At 35.0% G+C, this 18,399-nt stretch overlaps 2 protein-coding genes across 2 annotated transcripts; one reads left to right on the forward strand and one right to left on the reverse strand.

Moving 5' to 3' along the window:
* Positions 1-1,581: 1,581 nt before the first annotated feature.
* Positions 1,582-14,393, forward strand: LOC110810580 (uncharacterized). Its single transcript, XM_088210379.1, has 19 exons — positions 1,582-2,123; positions 2,584-2,804; positions 2,957-3,084; positions 3,541-3,649; positions 3,756-3,795; positions 4,585-4,674; positions 4,788-4,887; positions 5,020-5,159; positions 5,489-5,591; positions 5,713-6,389; positions 6,550-6,807; positions 6,886-6,906; positions 10,242-10,616; positions 10,948-11,044; positions 11,136-11,225; positions 12,490-12,555; positions 12,882-12,950; positions 13,397-13,539; positions 13,940-14,393. Exons 2-18 carry the CDS (start codon positions 2,666-2,668, stop codon positions 13,532-13,534), a joined length of 2,640 nt encoding a protein of 879 aa, XP_088066505.1. The 5' UTR covers positions 1,582-2,123; positions 2,584-2,665; the 3' UTR covers positions 13,535-13,539; positions 13,940-14,393.
* Positions 14,394-14,956: 563 nt separating this feature from the next.
* Positions 14,957-18,198, reverse strand: LOC110810635 (Pentatricopeptide repeat (PPR) superfamily protein). The gene has a single exon (XM_022036857.2). The coding sequence runs from the start codon at positions 18,117-18,119 to the stop codon at positions 15,000-15,002; it is 3,120 nt and encodes a 1,039-aa protein (XP_021892549.2). The 5' UTR covers positions 18,120-18,198; the 3' UTR covers positions 14,957-14,999.
* Positions 18,199-18,399: the final 201 nt, after the last annotated feature.

Below are 18,399 nucleotides of genomic sequence, written 5' to 3' on the forward strand. Positions count from 1 at the left end.
TCACCCTCATAACGAACGGGTAATCAAGGTGATTGTGTGTTTGACGCCCATTACCGGACGGGGTATGACGACGGACGGATTTATTGACAAATCTGGATATTGGGTTCACGAGTATGAGAATATCCCTATGAACCCTTAAGGATTCCAATAAGCAGATAAAAAAGGGAGAAAATTGTCGTTCTTGTTCACTTGTAAATGAAATCATAATATTATTGGAGTAATTATCTTTATAGATTGATTTTGAAAAACTCATAACTGTAAGTATAGAATAAACGGTTTTCTTTATATTCAATGAATTTACTTAAATTAAGAGTTTCATTAATTATTTTATGATTTTTTCCAATATTTAGTTTCCGTATTAGTGATTAGTGTGATATTCTTTCTGCGTTAGTATAGCTCATTTTTCTATTAACCATTTCAGATCAAGAAAACTAGGATTCAGATCCTGATCAGCAGGAGAGTTATGAATAAATTACCTCTCGAATCTCATCAAGTGTCAGTAGAAGTTAACTCTTTAAGACATTTATCTACTTTTTTTCAATTATTTACTCGTTTCTTTTTATGAACTGCTGTAGAAGGAATATTATCGTGGTCTTATTGAGCGTTTTAATTCACTATGTAAAAAATATAAACTCTAATATTATTATTTATTTCTGCATTTAAAATATGAATTCGTTTTTTTTTTTAAGTTCCAGACTTTCATATAACAAACCTAAAATTTATTTTTTAATTGCACAAAAAAGTCTTATGTTAGGCTTTGCAATGTTATGTACGTGAAAACCACTAAATCATTGTCTGAGTTTGCATTGATTATTTCAACCATGTGCATATTTATAGTAGCAACCTCCAGTTTACTCGTGCGGGTGTGTATATATATATATATATATATTAAGAGTCTTAAAAATGTATTCAAAATAATAAATTAATATTTTTCTCTATTCAAAGTTTATTTATTTTTTATTTTAGAAATAAAATTTTGATTTGATTTTAGTTTATAAAAAGTAGAGATAATAACTGGAATTCGATAAATTATTAAAATTAAAAATTAAATAAAAGTAGGTCAAACTTAAAAAAATTCCAATGTCCTGTATTTAGAATTAGTTTAGAATTGAGATATATAATTAAATAAAAATTTTGAAAATTGTTTTGGAAAATAAGAGCTATTCAAAATATTCGAGTGGGAGAATTTTTGTAAATTACTGAATATTTACAAATAAAATTTCAATAAAAAATTAATTAAAGTCAATTATATAAAATAAATATTTCTTATTAAGATATTCTTTGTGAAGTTTTATTAAGAATATTATTATTATCCACTCAAAAAAAAAAAAAGAATATTATTATTATTACCTTTCACGAGAATGATGAAACACTTAAAGGCGCGTGATGGAGAAGCCGGGAACGAATCTAGTAAAAGCTTGGGGCTTAACCAAAATACGACACCGTTTTGTTGACGCATTATAATTTACATTTTACAATTTATAAATAAAATATAAAATTATGGAGTTTAATTTCTTAATTTAAAAGTAATGAAATATATTTATTTATTTTTTTAAAAAAAGAAAACGTTATTTTGATTAGAAGTTTCGTACTACTAAAAAGTGTTTTCTTCTTCTTGGATTCACCGCCAACTTAATCGCAGATTACCAGCTCAAAAAGAAGGAATCAGTTTTGAAAATTATCTTTTTCACAATCTACCATCGTGCTAATCCACCACCTGTTTCTCACTCCCGGGTACAATCCAATCTCTCTCTACTGTAATTCCCAACTACCTACTTTTCTTTATCATTGATTTCTGTACTCAACCCTCAGTTTTCTAGATAGCTGTTGTCAGTTGTAAACAAGTCTTCAGTTTGGTATTTGATTTAATTATTGATTCGGCTATATATCCGGCTTCGTTCTGCCCAATAAGAGGATCAGCCCATGTTCTTTATCCGCCTAGGTGGCAACGCATCAGGTGACTCTTGTCTCTCTTTTTCGACTATTCATGCATGTAGATACTCGCCCCCGTTGTTCCTCTATCGAGATCTGCATCTGGGTGGGATGAATTTCAGCCTTTTAGCTTCGGTTTCTGCTCTGAATTCTTTGTGGGTGACTGTGTTTGGCCTTATGGTCAGCTTCAGGTTGGTTGGCTTCTGGTCAAAATGTCTAGTTTCGACATCTGGGTTGTTGCCTAAATAATGTTTGATTCTAGTCCTCAATGGAATTTGGCAGTTTTTGCAATCTGGGTTGAGTTTTATGGGGATTTTATTCTTCTCTAACTATCTTTTCCACTCTTCTGCTCTTTCTCTGCTACAATTTATGTTATTTTATCTTATTCAATAAATGGTTTTGTTGGTGAATCTGGATTTCCATTGCTCCATGATCACTGGCAGCTGTTAATCGAACAGTTTTTGAAGGATATGTAATTAATTATAGATTATTCTTCATTATCATGTCTTACAGATATGGGTCAATTTTTTTTTTCTTTTTCGGAGGGTGTTGGGGAGTTGTGGAGGGGAGGGGAGACTTAAACACCTCCATTTTCAAAGTCTTAATTTCTTGTCCCTACATATTTATGGCTACTTTTTTTGTGGCGTTCAGTGTTTGACGTACTACCTTGAGGAGAGGACTCTGGTGGGTCTTTAAGGCATAGACTTTTTCTGCTTTGATTGGAGATGCAAAGATGGAAAAGAAAGGAAAAATCTTTCAGTACAGAGAGAGGTTAGACAAGACTCTGGCTTCGCTTGAGTTGGCAAACAAGGACAGTCTTAAAAGACTTGTGAAGAATCAAATTCAAGGTTTCTCACCCAAAGAAACTGAAGGTTTGTATAGCCTGAAATATCCTGTTGATGATTTTGAGCCGCCATGATGTGCAGTTGTCCAAAAATCTTGCCATCAATGTAGGTTGTTGACCTTTTACCAGTAGCTTTTTTTTTTAAGCGTCTTTCTGACTTCAAAACTCTTCTTTTTGCAGAATGTGGTGAGCATCTGTTAGAAAGAAGGACAAATGAGGTTTCCAATTTCCTTGACATGCTTAGGAGTGTTTCTGCAAGTAGTCATGGGGATTCAGGAATCAATGAGACATCGCGTGGTGATTGGAAGGTGTATTCTCTTAACTGAATATCTTGTCCAATCCATCTCTTTCAATGATCTATTTTTGTCTTTTGGAAAATTATCTCTGTTTTTCCTAAATTTAATGAATTATCTTTATTATCCAGGGAACCCCTGAGCTTACTCTGTTTTCTTGCCAAAACCTTTTCTTTTAGTTATCATACATGTCAGTCCCGTAGAAAGGGACTTGTAGCTGATCAGACACCTGATTCATTCATCAGCTAAAATTCTTTTCAAACACTATTCTTCCATGTCTGACCATCTAAAACTTTCATGCATATCTACCTTGTTTTGTTAAAAGTTCTCATATTGCAAAAAATTTATTAAACAATAATTTTATTGTTGATAAAAAAAAAAACCGCCCATAAATTCATTCTCTCTAAATCAGTTGACAACTAGGTTCCATCAATGCATTGATCTTAATGAACTGTATACTTCACTTAACAGTTGAAACAAGACGGTGAAGAATATCGTGTTATGTACCGTGAAGGACCGGAGGGCAGTCCTTTTCATACATTACTTGTTGAGGGCTATGTAGACGGGCCTGTGGATGTCTGTAAGTTTGGGTGAACAAACTGTAATTAGAACAAGATTGAACAAATTACTTAATGCTTTAAGATATCATTGATTTGGGAACTTCTGAAGGAGCTCTATAATTTCAGGTTTATGCATATCTTGGGAGTCTGCCCTCTACAAGAAGTGGTAAGAAATGTTTCCATTCCCAAATGTGTTCCTCCTTTTTCATGCATATGCAGTTTCAGCGTTTTAGTTGATGTGCTTACATTCTTCCTTTTTCTTCACTTGCTTAATTTAGCCTTTCGGTTGCTGAAAACTAAGAATATTGAAAATTAAAGATTATTTTGAGACTATTTCTTTTTACTTTTAACTCTTTGATTACCTTTGTAAGAGTTGTATATGGCGGCATAGTTATCAAATGTTTGTTATTCTGTAATATCTTTGAGTTCAAGGAAAGAGATTTATTTTACCGGAGAATTTTATAATTTTTTCTCAATTTATTTCACATTTTTACCATTTCTTATTTTATGGAGATGAGATTATATAAGAGTGTGAGTGTGTGTGTATATTAGATACAGGTGCAGTAAAACCGGACTAGACATCTTTCTTTCAGGAAGAAAAATGACTGAGCACATTTAGACAAGTTGCATCACCAAGGGATATTGACCTAATACAAGAGAATGTTCATTCCCTTTCTTCTCCATTTCAATTCTTCATAGCAAATAATTTAAGCTATGTTTTATCTTCCTTTTATCTCAATGCTTGTGTGGGTTTGCATTTGTATTAAGCTTGATTTATTTTATTATGGGAGGGCTAAGAAATATATATTTAACTCAAGAAAAATTACTTGTAACTGAAGTAAAGATGTATATAATTTGAACAGTTTTTTGAATAATTTGAAGTCAATCAGTTACGAGCTGATGTAATTCTGAGAATATGAAAAATGATTTTTGCTTATTCTTTATTTATTATCAGGTGGCCACAGTACACTATTCCAGCATTCAAAGTGATTTCTTCCAACTGTTTGCAAAGAATCCGGGTTGGTGAACAGATATCTTTAGTGAGGTTTGTCCAGCCTAAACTGCTTTGGTTGTCTAAATTCCTATTTGATTATTAGCCACATCGAGGACTCTACAATTTCAAGAAACTAATTTTTACTTGTATTTTTTGGAAGAAAGGGTGAAGGTTTCATGGCCACTGTCAGTTAGAGAGGCTCTCGTGCACTATTTTGCATTTGAGTACTTTCAAGATGATTTGGTTGTTATTCTTGTAAACACGGTAAGATTGTGGAACTTTTACTTTAATTTTGTCTGAAACTTTTTCTACCTTATTGATGGATGAAAATTGAAATCTGGCTGCCTTCAGACTATAACCTGAATGGAAACTATCTTGTTATAAACTTGCTTCCAGATCTCAGATTTAGGGACCATCGACAAGGCTACTCATGGATTCACCAATGAGGGCATTCCTGAAGCAGAAGATGTTGTGAGGATTGACGTAGTGGGAGGCTTTGCTATACAAAAGGTCACCCCCGAGAGAAGTTATTTCCGGTGAGTTGCAGAAATACATTTTGCATTTTAACATTGTCTACTTCTCAGAGAAAAGAAAAGAACAGGAAGCGGAGCCAACATAAATCAATCTCAGTTTTATTTGATATTAATACTATAGAAAAGATGATAAGAAAACTATATGAAATGATTGAAGAGAGAAACTTCCATTTATTTTGTTTTGGAACTATACAGATGACTGAACTGGTTGCAGTAACCTTTAAGCGAATGGAACTTGAAAATCAAAGAAATAACCAAGTGAAGGGAACTTGGACTGTTCTCATTTCCGAAATCTCCATTTTAATGCATAGAACATTGTTAACATTTTGTAGGACGATAGCAAATATGGATATCAAGCTGGATTTCGTTCCTCCATCCCTCATAAACTTTATTTCAAGACAGCTCATTGGCAATGGTTTCAAACTCTATCAAAAGGTTATACATTTTCCTTAGTAGACACTGTCTAAAGCATCCAGTTTCTTATGTCGATTTCCTTACGATCTGAACTGTTTCACTAAGTTTTTTCACATTCTGCCAAATTTAAAATCTATTACAGGTAGTTACTTCCGTGTGTAATGAATCTAATCGTGATGAAGGTTATAGCAAGGCCTTGGGGAACCCACTGTATACTAAAATTCGGAAAGCTCTTTATGGCATTGAAGAATCAGATGACCCTCGGAAAGAAAATGAGATGAAGGGCAGTGAATGCATTATCCCCCAACAACAATTAATAAAAGATGTGGAGACCGAAGGATTCGCAATGGATATGGAACAGAAGTTTCATAGTCATGAAAGTGAATCTTCACCGGAAAACAGACAAACCACTGGAGGAAGAACTTTTGGTGAGATAGAGGAAGAAGAGAGTGAAGATACCTCCCAGGATGAGGTTAGTCTCAAGGTTATAGATAAATCTGAAGCCAATAAGATTGAAGCCGGAAGTCAGGTAAATGGTAAAAGAAGTGTTTTTGTCAGGCCAGAGGTGGAAGAGGCTCTAGGGACACTAGAGAAGGCCATTTCTATGATTCGTGAATATGGATTCGGTGTGGCCTCAGGGTCTCCCTCTAGTTTTTCAGATGAAGAGCCCTCAAGTCTGGAGAAAGATCCCGTGAAAGATTCAAATTCTTTTGAAGATGATTCTTCAAGTACAAAGGTTTCTATCGAAATATCCAAAACAGAAGCTGCAGTGAGGACTTCTCATGAATCCCTGAATAGCTCTGCCATTAATGGTGTCAGGTACTTTGACTCAACATATCTCTAATATCGGACTCAGAACTATATATTAAGACTAATATAGGAATTAGAAGTAAGAATTGAATAAAGAATAAACCAAATGTAATGAAATGGGTAGAGGGAGGCAACATGATGTTAATAAGTATTTTCTCCTGTTTCACAGGCGTGCAGGATCAAATTCTTTCTCACGAGAAGTGAACCATAATAAAATAGTACCAGCATCACCCGAGAAAGACATTCTACTTCCTACCAAACTCGATCATGTAACCTTGAATTCCTCCACAGATAGAAAAATGGAAGTACCGGTTTCAGATCAAACTAGGTCAGAAAAGAAGCCATTGAGTGCAGAAGCAAATGGAAGAAAGAAATTGAAGCAACAAAAGAAATACAGATTCTGTTGCTTAAGCTTTAATTCTAAGTAGTCAGACCCTTGTTGAGAAAGCTAATATGCTTACCTATTTACATAATTCTATAGGTGATATGAGAATTTGTGTTGAAGCATTGCCAGAAAAGAACCATTGTATTGATAAGATATAGTGGTAATTTTCTTTTTAAATCTCCTTCCCCCTATAAGCAGATATGTATTTATAGTTTCTCAGATTTTTTTTCTTTGGGAAAGGTATATATAATTTTCTCTTTCCATGAATAATGTATCAATAAGTTGGAACTGCCATCAAGAGAATAATGCTTGGATTTAAATTGGGAAAGTGCTGTAATGCATTTTTTTTTTCTGGGTATTGTGTATTTGATGATGAAAATAAGATATGTAATGTCCTAATTAATTTTAATTGTAATTAAAATTAATGAATAAATATAATTTTTTAATTTTTATTTAATATAAAAATAAAGTAAATTAAATGGATGATGAAATTGAAAATAATTTTGGAAAAAATATGTGAACATTTGGGTTTTGAGAGTATTTTTGGAAGAAAAATTGGAAACTGTAGGTTAAAATATAATTTAAGAAAATTGTGCCACGTAGGACGCCCAGTCAGTAGTCCCGACGAATCGGAGCGTTGCTGTGTGGCAAGGGACACTGACACGGTGCCATGCTGGCGATCCATGTACTTGCGATCGGATGGTCCAGATTCGTTCCTGCGCGTACGGACGGTCTGGTTGCGTTCCTTCCTCAGACGCGATCTGACGGCTAAGATTAAACGCGATGAACGACCTAAATTCACTTATTATTTAAATGCGATCGGACGGTTCAGATCAAACCGCGATGAACGGTCCAGATTCACTCCTTATTTAATCACGATCAGACGGTACAAATCAAATACGATGGACGGTTCAGATTAAAAGAAGACGGATATAAATAACCTTTTTTACACCAAACCCTAACCCTAACCGCCAGACATCCCGCCGGAGAAAAAGAGCCAGCCGCCGGGAAAGAAGCTGCCCACCGCCGCGCCGGAGCTACTTCCGACCGCCAAAAGAGGTAAAAATTTTATCATTTGCTCGAAATTTGATTTTAAACACCTCTATGATAAAATCAGAGCAAAATGATATGTGAATTGGCTGGAAACCGCGGGCAAAGTCCGCTGCCGCCGCCACGAGAAATTACAAAACTCGCTTCCGATGAGGCTCTTCTCGATTCCCGTGATGCGTAATTTTTTTATAATTGTAATCACCGTTTCCTTCTCTATAAGTTGACCAAAGTAAAATACCCAACTGCGAATGTGAGTCGGCGGAGCCGCACACTAGAGAATCCTGCTGTCGATAAGTTTCAGTTTTTTGACTTTTTTCGAACAACCGAGACCCCTTAACGTATTTTCTTGTAAAGATTGGTACAAAATCGGCCAAAAATAGCCAACCTGAGGCAAACCGTCGCCGGAGCATGGCGGAGCCGTCGTGCTGGAGTTCCAGAATTGGCCAAAAAGGGTTCTTAACGCTAATTTTAGATTTTTTGAGATATTTTTAGGTACTTAAAGCGCGTTTTAATCCTCGAAGAAAAATTCAGGAAATTCGAGAACTATCAGTAGGCGCAGTCAAAAGTTTAGCATTTCAGATATCAATTTGAGTAAGAATCCATCACCTTATTCTCTGTTATGGAATTAAAGTCTAATTAATAATAATACGGTATTTGATGTAATTTAAAAAATATCCATAATTAATTACAGATTACTAATAGAGATAGAACTAGAAGTTATTCACTGTTGATTGATTTTACAGTTTGAATGCATGATAATACTTGATTGATTGATTTTATAGTTTGAATGCATGTATTGCTTGCCTTATAAGATTATAGTTAAATTAGAAAACTGAGATGCGATTGTATTCATTTGATGTATGTTTTGTTTGTTTTATGGAATTATGGTTGAATTGGAAAACTGAAAATTAAAGGTAAACGAAAAATTATTTGATTAAGTAGATAGATGAAACAGCAGCCTTATTGGATATCATGAGAAACGGTGGACGGACCGGGTACATAGGGAATCCTACCGTGAACGTTGCTTCATAGCGGACGGGGTATTGAGGTTTGGTAATTTAGCACTCATATTGAATGAGGTATGGAGACGACTCGTTTCACTCTCATACGAGACGGGGTATCGAAGTTTGGTAATTTGACGCTCATACCGGACGGGGTATCAAGGTTTGATAATTTGGCGCTCATACCGGACGGGGTATCAAGGTTTGATAATTTGGCGCTCACACCGGACGGGGTATGAGGACAGCCTGTTAATTAAAAATGTTAAATGAAAGGGTTCACGTGTAGTGGGGACATCCTTATGGACCCCCATAGATACCAGTAGGCTGATAAAAGAGAAAATTGTTATTCCAACCAATTGCATATGAAATCATAATATGTGTTATATTATTGATTTTATATGTTGTTTTTGTAAATCTTGCTACGTTAAATAGATGGTAGATGATTTTATTTATGATAAACGAATTTGCTTAAGAGCTTTATTAGTTGTTTTTATGATTTCTACCAACCTTTATTTCTGTGTCGGTGAGTAACATGATATTTTTATTGGGTTGGTGTAACTCACTCTTTCATTAACTATTTCAGATCAAGAGGATTAGGATTCAAAACCCGATCCACAAGAGAGTTGCGAATATAACATTCAGTTTGTTTACTTTTAATTTTTTTTTTATTAATTATTCTTTTAAAAGGGTTTTTCCCGTAAATCTTATTTGGTACTTTCAATTATTGTGTAAAAAATATAAATTCAAATTATTTATTTCATTTCCACACTAAATTTATAATTTATTTACTTTGGAATTTCCTAGTTGTTGCAAGATATCTTGAGTTGACCTAGAAAGATGAATTTCCTAAATTGAGTTTCCTAAATCTCTCTCAAGAAGAAATAATGAATTTCCTAAATCAATTTTTATTAACAGATCAATTTAATTTTCCAATTTATTTAAAATTTTTATATTTGATTTAATTATAAAAAATTATAATTTTTCCTAAACAGTGGTGTTAAAATTTTGTAAAATTCAGTTTAAGAGCTATTATTTAAATTTTATTTCTTTTTTTAAAAAAATCAATTTTCATTTTTTTTATAATTTTTTTTTATTTTCTAATTGAACTTGAGTATTATATGGATACAAATAAATAAATTTAGAAAATATATTTTTAATCTTTTAAAATTTTTTTAAACATTTTATTAATATTTTCAAATACTATTTTAATTTTAACCATTGCATATATATAAATAAATAAATTTAGACAATAAATTAGTATTTTAATTAATACATATAAACAATATTTTAATTTTATACTTAATTAAATTTATTATTCCAACAGAATTTATTTAACCAAAAAAAAAAAGAACCATTCCTCTGTACTCTCTCTTGTCCTTGTTTCCTGTTCTTCCTAATTCTCGTTTGAACACTCCCATAAATTTGAAGCAAAAGAGAAGAAGAATCAATGAATAAAGCGCAGAGGCTGCTGAATCCCCTGTCCATGATACTGAGAAGAACAATTACTTCAATTTCTCATCTCTCTCTATATAATTCAGGCTCACTTGTTCGCTGTTTCGATGTTCCTTCGCCTTCTTTTGTCGAAGCTTCTAGTGGAGTTCTTTTAAGCTCCAGGCGAAGTTTTCTCGGCGATTCGAAATTTTCAGAGAAATGTTTTTGCTCGGAATCTGCAGAGAAGATCAGTGCTCGATGCTGGAACTGCAATGCCGCGGCTCAGTCGGCGCCGTTTCTGTTCTGTGAGTCTTGCCGGAGCATTCAGCCTGTTGATCACTCGGTCGATTACTTCCAAATTTTTGGATTGTAAGTCTTCCTTGAATTTAAGTGAAGTCTTAATACTATTTGCATGTTTTTTTTTCTTTTTTCTTTTTGATATTCACTTATTATATTGTTTTGGCGGGGGTGTTAATTGAACAGTTTAATTTCACTTATTATAAGCTAAGTGCTTTCTTGGCTTTTCTGCAATAGAAGATGGAAGCTTGAGGAGTTTAATTATTTTTATTTTCTTGTTGCATCTATTTTCTGATCTCTTGCTGTGACTAAGTGGAGTTCTGATATGACAGAAAGGAACTTATAGTTCTCATTTTCTCCCACTTATGTTTACTTAAGCGTTTGAGGGTTAACCTCTTAATAGGGAGAAGAAGTATATGGCTGAGGTTGACAATCTGGAGGGGAAATACAAAGACTGGCAGAAGAAACTGCATCCTGATCTAGTTCATTCAAAATCCGAGGTTTGTTCTATTATTTCAAACAGCTAAAGCAGATGATGAATGCTGTGAGTTCCTTATGACTTTGCTTTAGTACTTTCTATATTTTCGTCAGAGAGAGAGAGAGTATGCTGCTGAGCAGTCTGCCAGGGTTATTGATGCATACAGGACGATTACCAAGCCACTTTCAAGGGCAAAATATATGGTAAGTGTGTCTAGATATGGGCATTTATGCTGCTTATATATTGTTGTGGTTGGAGATTTCTTGCGAATTGTAAGATTCTGCATTGAATCTAATTTCTTTTCTTCCTGAACTTAGTGCATCTTACTCTTGTCTGTTGGGTGAAGGAGCTACGAATTTCATACTTCTGCAAGGGTTGGTGGTGTTGATTCTATAATCTGTATTATGCTAATTTTTAGCCTTAAGTCTCTTCATTGTGACTCAAGGATTCAAGCAGCTAACTAAACAAAGCACTTAATTCTAATAAAAAATTTGAGACTGAGAACTACTAAGTTCTTTCTAAAAAAATATATAAAGAAAATGAATAAGTTCTTGTTGAAAGGATATCAGTTTGCATCACGTTCAATTCTCATTCCATTCTCACAAAATTCTTACCTGTACTCTTCATATTTTTGTATTGTTTTGTCATGTTGAGTTAGAAAATTGTTTGTGTTTAATCTCACTTCTACCTGGCCTTCAGTAACTTGGAAGTGGGAATCCAAATTCCTTTGGATTAAAAGTGAGAATTGGATTCACATCTCCAAGGAATTCAAGGCCGTGGTTAAGCCCCCTGCAATTCTTTGGAAGGGAGAATTGAATTCCCACCTCGAAGGATTTCAAGGTAGTGGTTGAGGGATGGGATAAAAATATGACATGTTTTAAGAGTAATATGGAAAAGAAGGTTAGGAATTAAGTGGGAGTAAAATGAGGATTGAACTAACACATAACCTATTTTTAGAATCCATGTAGAAGTAGTAAATCTTACACTTACTTTTTTTTGGGAACTTATGCTAAGAATGGGAACTTTCTGATTGAAGATATTGATAGTTTAGTACACTTTCTTTATCAACCAATAGATGGGTATGTAATTGATAGTAGGCAGATGATCAAAGTGCTAGCTGTAACAACATTCAAGCCCTATTGATTTCTGCTGTCACTGCAGCATTTGTGGTCTTATTGATAAGTGCTAGCTGTGACTGTAGTTGCATTATGTGCTTGCATTGTTCGGTGGAAAATAAATTGAATTTTTGAGGACTATAAACATTGTGGTTGTTGAGAGAGCTGGATCTCACTTATGGGTCTTGACCTTGTGATATAGATTTGATGCTGCTGGAAGGAGACTTCATGGATCAGTTTTCCATGTAGAGCTTTCTTTTGTGTTCTTTCTGTGTATTTTTTTTTTGCCATTATTTATTAGCTTTCTAATGGTCTGCAGAACTAAGACATACTGCCTATTTTTCTTTAATAGATGAAGCTTGATGGTTTAGATGTTAATGAAGAAGAGACAATTTCAGAACCAGAGTTACTGGCTGAGGTAAGCTATAGGAATTTATGTGGCTTAGAGGTGAAAATTTATTTATATCACTTGGGTATTTGACCACTCAATGTAGTTCCGCAGAATGGTCCGTGCATCTTTTTCTCATAGTAAACATTTTGGTAAGAGTGATGGGGGAAGAGAAGATTATTTCCCTTGTTCATATCCAACAGGAGCTGTGTCTTCCCTTATGGCTGTTTCATTACATGAAATTTTTTATGTTTAATGGAGTCCTAACCAAATTATTTTATAGATTTCATTTATGTGCTATTAATAAAATTTTAAGTAAATAAAAGCATTAATCTTTTCCTCCAAATTGATTGCAGATTATGGAAATCAGGGAGGCTGTAGAAGAGGCAGCTGACTCGCAAGCTTTAAAACAGATTCAATCTCAGGTTTGATAGATCTCTTGACCTTTTGCATATATTTTAAAAAGTGCACTCTCGCAGGATCTGTGCTTCCTTTTGTGATATGTGTTTAGGAGAACCACACCTCAAAAGTTACCTATTAAGATTGGAGAGCCCCAACCCATATAAACTACACCTTAAATATTGGATCCAAGTTTCATACCTTGCAATTGGTACATAACTATCTTGCCATCATATCTTCATAGTTGTGTACTTTTTAATCTTCATCTCTGAAAGACCACTCAATGGGATGGAAGAATGTTATTTTTTCAAGGATATTGAGTGCCTATGAGGGAAAAAGAGGAAATCTCTGCATAGATATTTGATAAGGACTATTAGGAGTCTCATCATGAAATGTTTTGATTTCGGATCAGACTATTGGCATACTGGCCCGTAGGATATATCTTCAGTTCTCTGTCTCTTTTACTTTTCAGATGCAAGAGAAACTGAAACATTGGTCTGAGTCATTTGCAAATGCATACGAAAACCGGAATTTAGATGAAGCTCTCACCTGCATTCGGAGAATGACTTACTATGAGCGAGTTACTGAAGAAATAGTGAAGAAGCTTTAAGGCCGGTAATCAATCCTAATCTTCTTCTCCATGTCTTTGGTATAAGGATCAGAGGGAATCATAGAATTTTTTTTTTATCCAAGGACAGTCTTATTGCCTGTTTATAGAGGTGAACGATTCTTATTTCTTGTCTTTTGTTATTTCACACTGCCACAACCTGGTTAATGGTTTTTTGGGTATGACCAACAATCAGTTTTCTTGCTGAGGACTTAACACTCACCATCAAAACTCCAACTACTTCCTCTCTAAGGTTATATTAGACCCAAAGATAAGATTATGGCCTGAATGCTATAGACTTTTGAGCTGGATGAATTAGAGACCTTCTGTTGACTAAATTATTCTGTAATGAAGATGTTCATTCAATAAGAGGGATTCTGACCAAGCCGTCATCTAATTAATTTTCAGGAACTGGACGGGATAGTACTGGTTCACTTGCATGAATCACTGCTTTTCTCGGCTGATTACAACAACCGACATTTCGAGAAATCTACAGGAGCTATAATAGTATGCTGACTGAAGCGTATAAGTTTTGTCACTCCAGTACGACTGGTCTTAAGTCCTAAACTTTTCTAACAGAGTAGTCCATGCCACCTTGAAACTACAGTATCTTTCTTTTTTTCCATTCCCTTCCCTGTATCTGAGAAGCTTTAGTTGAGCAGCCCAATTTTCAATCTATCCTTTAGATTATTTAATACTATTCCTTATTTATAAAACGTGAATAAATGTACCCTGATGTAACTTGAGGAATTGAGCATCAATGGGAAAATTCCCCTATGAATTATTGTGGAAGGTCATATAACTTACGTTTGTTCATGATAATGATGTATTTGGCTCTCTGAAAGTTTCTTGGACATTTAAACCCTTTTCAGATTTGAAGCTGGCATTTTTTCACATATAAAGGCGTTTTGAATCTTCTTTTTCTGCTCGTGCACTAACAACTAGTTGAAATAAAATTGAATGCTTCTTTGGGTTGGTTGCTGTTAAGACTCAAAACGCAGTCTGGAGTTTTATTTCAGATTCAGAACTTTTGTCGCAAAAACAGATTTTTAACTTGCAAAAAACAGAGTTTGAATGCAGTTCAAGAGAATCTTGATTTCCAATTACATAAAATTAAGTTTGATATATCTAATATTAATGTAAAAATATCAAATCTTAAAATATATTATAATTATATTTATCGATACAAATATGTAAAATATGCTAAATTTATTCACAATTTTCTGAATCAAATAGTATCATATTTGAGTTCGCCACGTTTTACTACATGACCTTCTTCTTAAGCTTCGATTTAATTCTAACCAAATTCCAATTGAGCTTTGACCAAGCTCAAGTTTAAGCAACTCCAACTACATAGAGTGAAAGGAGTTTAATTAAATTTGCTGGATGGTAGGTTAAATAAATATCTGCTTAGAGACGAGCAAATTTAAAGATTAAAGAAAATTATCTTTACCAAGGGCAAAGGAGATTATATCAAAAACTTGCGTCTATGTATTAGAGCTGACTTCTTTTGTAATACAGTTCGAGCTAAATCTCGCTTGCCTTCTCTATTCAATCCGTAAAAAACAGTTCGAAAATTAACAGTGCTGGGAACAATCCCACAATCAAACATTTCAGACAAAAGCTTCAAGGCAGCTTCAGATTTTCCTGCCTTACACAAACAGTTGATAAACATAGAATAAGTCTTGAAATCAGGCAAAGTTCCATTCACTTTCATGGCTTCAAAGATATTCCATGCATCTGTAACCTTCCCCATGTTCATGTAGCCGTGGATAAGTGCAGAGTATGTGACAACCGTAGGCTTGCAATCGTCTTGTTTCATTTTATTGAAAGTGTCTAAAGCTTTCTCAATCTGTTTTTCTCTGAAGAAATAAATTATTAGTGAAGTGTAAGCATGGACAGTCGGGTTAATTCCCATTTGCTTCATGGCCTCCACCTTTGCCAATGCCTCTTCTAATTGTCCATTCTGTAGTAATCTGTGAACAAGGCTTCCGTAGGTGTACTGATCCAATCTAAATCTCTCGCTCTCAACCTCGTTTACCACCGATAAAGCTTCTGTCAATCTTCTTGTTCGACAAAGAGCTCTGATGTACATTGAGTATGTTAAGGGAACTGTGAAACCAACCTTTTTCATGAGAAAATCTAAGCAACTTCTGGCTTCTGACAGTTTACCAGTTTCACATAAACAAGCCAGATAAATTTCCAACAATTCTTTGTCCGGAAAGTGCCCTGCACGAATCATCTCCTGAAAAATTTTAATGGCTTCATCTACTTTCCTATGTTTCCTCCCACAGAGGACAATGATCAAGAACTTGTAGGTACTGCCAGTTGTGTTACAACCAGAAGACTTCATCTCTTTGAAAGTCCTCAGTGCTATATCTGTTAGACCTGTTCGACCATATTGCATTATCATGATAGTCCATGTATCTGGTGTTATTAAGTAGCGTCTTCTTCTCATTTCAAAAAACAGGCTTCTCATGTGCTTGAAATCTTTCCCTCTTCCTGAGATTTTGATTGCCATGTTATAGGTTTCCGTAGTGTGCCTATAACCGGCTTGCTTGTCTACCCACGAAAAGAAACGTAAAGCCACGTTACCATGCATGTTACACTTCTGCAGAATCTCGAGAACTAGGTCCGGAGTGAACTGAATTATGGATTTGTTTAATGCTTCTTGAACGGATTCCCAATCTGTTGAAGACCATAATATGTTGCAAATTTCTCTTACTTCCTCTTCACTGTGAGTTCTCAAAGGTGGAACCACCTGCCTCCCCGGCTCTAGCTGGCGATGATTCAACTCAATATGGAGCTTTTCTTCCCTGGATGCATCACCACTAGGTAGCTCAACTCTCTGTGAATGAGAACTACAATTTCTCTGTATTTGCTTTACTTTTTCAAGCTTATCAGTCTCGCCCTTCTTCTCCATCAATGAAATAACCCAGTCAAATATTCCATTTTCAATAACAATCTTGGAAGCCTGCATTTCATAAAGAACCTTGACAACATCTTCGGTCATTGAAACTCTACAAAGCTCCTTAATGAATATAGAGTAAGATTTCCAAGTAGGCTTGATGCCCTTTTCCTCCATACTCTTGAACAATTTCCATGCTTCATCTATTCGCTTTTGGCGAACATGACCTGCAACCATGGCTGTCATTGCCAAGCAATCTGGCTCCATTCCTTTCTCCAGCATCTCATTGTACAGCTCACAGCCTGTCTGATACATATTTAGCCTGAATGTTCGCTGCATTAGCTCCGTGTAGGTAGAAGCTGTGGGCAAATATCCAGATTCCTTCATGATTTTGAACGTATCAAGTGCTTTTGGAAGATCATCTCTTCTCAAGTATCCACTGATGATAATTCCATAAATCTTTCCATCAACTATATCTCTTCTTTTCATTATGTCAACAATTTCCAGAGCATCCATAATCCTACCAGCTTTGCAAAGTCCTTTCACCAAAATCTCAAAATATTCCGGGCAAAAAGATGCTTGTCGATTCTTAAGGTCACGAATCAATTCTAGAGCAGCTCTAATTTTCCCTGAAACACAAAAGCTCTTCAACAAATAACCATAAACTTCTTGTTCTGGAATGTCCAAAATCCTTATCATGTCATCTGCAACAGACTGAACAGCAGCAAGATCTTCTGTGTTTGCTATGGAGTTAAGTAACATCTTGTACGTATTCAAGCCAAGAACCATCTCTTTCTCAACCATCTCCCTGTAAAACTCCATTGCTACATCACCTTTTCTGGCAATACACAGCCAACGAATCATCATTTCATAAGCTACAACATCCGGCTTACACCCACATTTCCTCATCTTGTCAAGAACCAACAAAGCTTTGCCTATCATTTTCAATCTCCCATACACTGAGATGAGAATTGTCCATGTTTTCATATCCTTTTGACACGAGTTCTCCTCCATTTCCTCAACCAACTTTTCCATCAGCCCAACATCCTTTGCTTCTCCTGCTATGTACATCATGGTATTGTAAGTCTGAGTTGTATGACAAAACCCATCTCTTAGCTTCACCCAATTGAAGAACCTGAGAGCCAAATGGGGAACCTTAAAGCATCTTTTCAATACTTTCTCTACAATCTCTGGTTCAAACTGCAAACCCGCATTCTCTAACCGCTCCTCCATTGAAACCACACAGTTCTCTGCTCGAACAATCTGCGTAATTCCATGAACAATCGGACTAACATCAAAATCAGCTAAAACTCCCGACTGTAAATCTTCCTCCCCGTGCGGCAATCCCAGCTCGGCAATTCCACAAATACCTGGTGTGCACGACTCAAATTCCTTGCTCTGCCGACCATTTCCTACGTGGGTTTCTTGGGATGTTGAGATTCCAGATGGAGTATGATCCAGATTTACGACATCAGTACCTAAAATCTCAGTGATTTCCTTGAAGATTGAAGCAAAACTGCTTGTTTCTGGTTGGTTTTTCCGTGGGGTTTTGTGAGAATTCTTAGACTGAGAAAGCTCGAATGATCTTGAAAGACTTGAAAGATGAAGAACCCGGAATGTTGAGGGATGAGAATAGCTTGAACTGGAACAAAAATGGAGGAATCGAATTAAATGCCTCATTACCAATGTTATTAAGAAAACATGTCTAACATCTCTTTCTCAGAAACCCTCCCTCCAAAAAGCAAGTGTCCCTGAGATTTAAAATAGATAATTACTAAATTATTGAATTAAATAATTAAATTAAATTCCCTTAATTATTAATTATTAAATAATATTAAATTAAATCCTACTAATTGATAATTTAGTAGATAATTTAAAATAAATAAATAATACAAAGTTTCAGTCTCACGACGTCGTACTTCGAAACTGGAAACTCATGAGTGGACCGTCACAGCCTCTA

Source organism: Carica papaya, chromosome 8 (assembly GCF_054855325.1).
Source record: "Carica papaya isolate Zhongbai chromosome 8, ASM5485532v1, whole genome shotgun sequence".
Classification (NCBI taxonomy): Eukaryota; Viridiplantae; Streptophyta; class Magnoliopsida; order Brassicales; family Caricaceae; genus Carica; species Carica papaya.

Excerpts from the sequence above, each read along its gene's own strand:
- LOC110810635 (XM_022036857.2), bottom strand. The coding sequence starts at position 18,119 with ATGAGGCATTTAATTCGATTCCTCCATTTTTGTTCCAGTTCAAGCTAT.
- LOC110810580 (XM_088210379.1), top strand. The coding sequence starts at position 2,666 with ATGGAAAAGAAAGGAAAAATCTTTCAGTACAGAGAGAGGTTAGACAAG. Across the intron at positions 6,390-6,549 it reads TCTGCCATTAATGGTGTCAG|GCGTGCAGGATCAAATTCTT; the intron begins GTACTTTGACTC and ends CCTGTTTCACAG. Across the intron at positions 11,045-11,135 it reads TAGTTCATTCAAAATCCGAG|AGAGAGAGAGAGTATGCTGC; the intron begins GTTTGTTCTATT and ends TATTTTCGTCAG.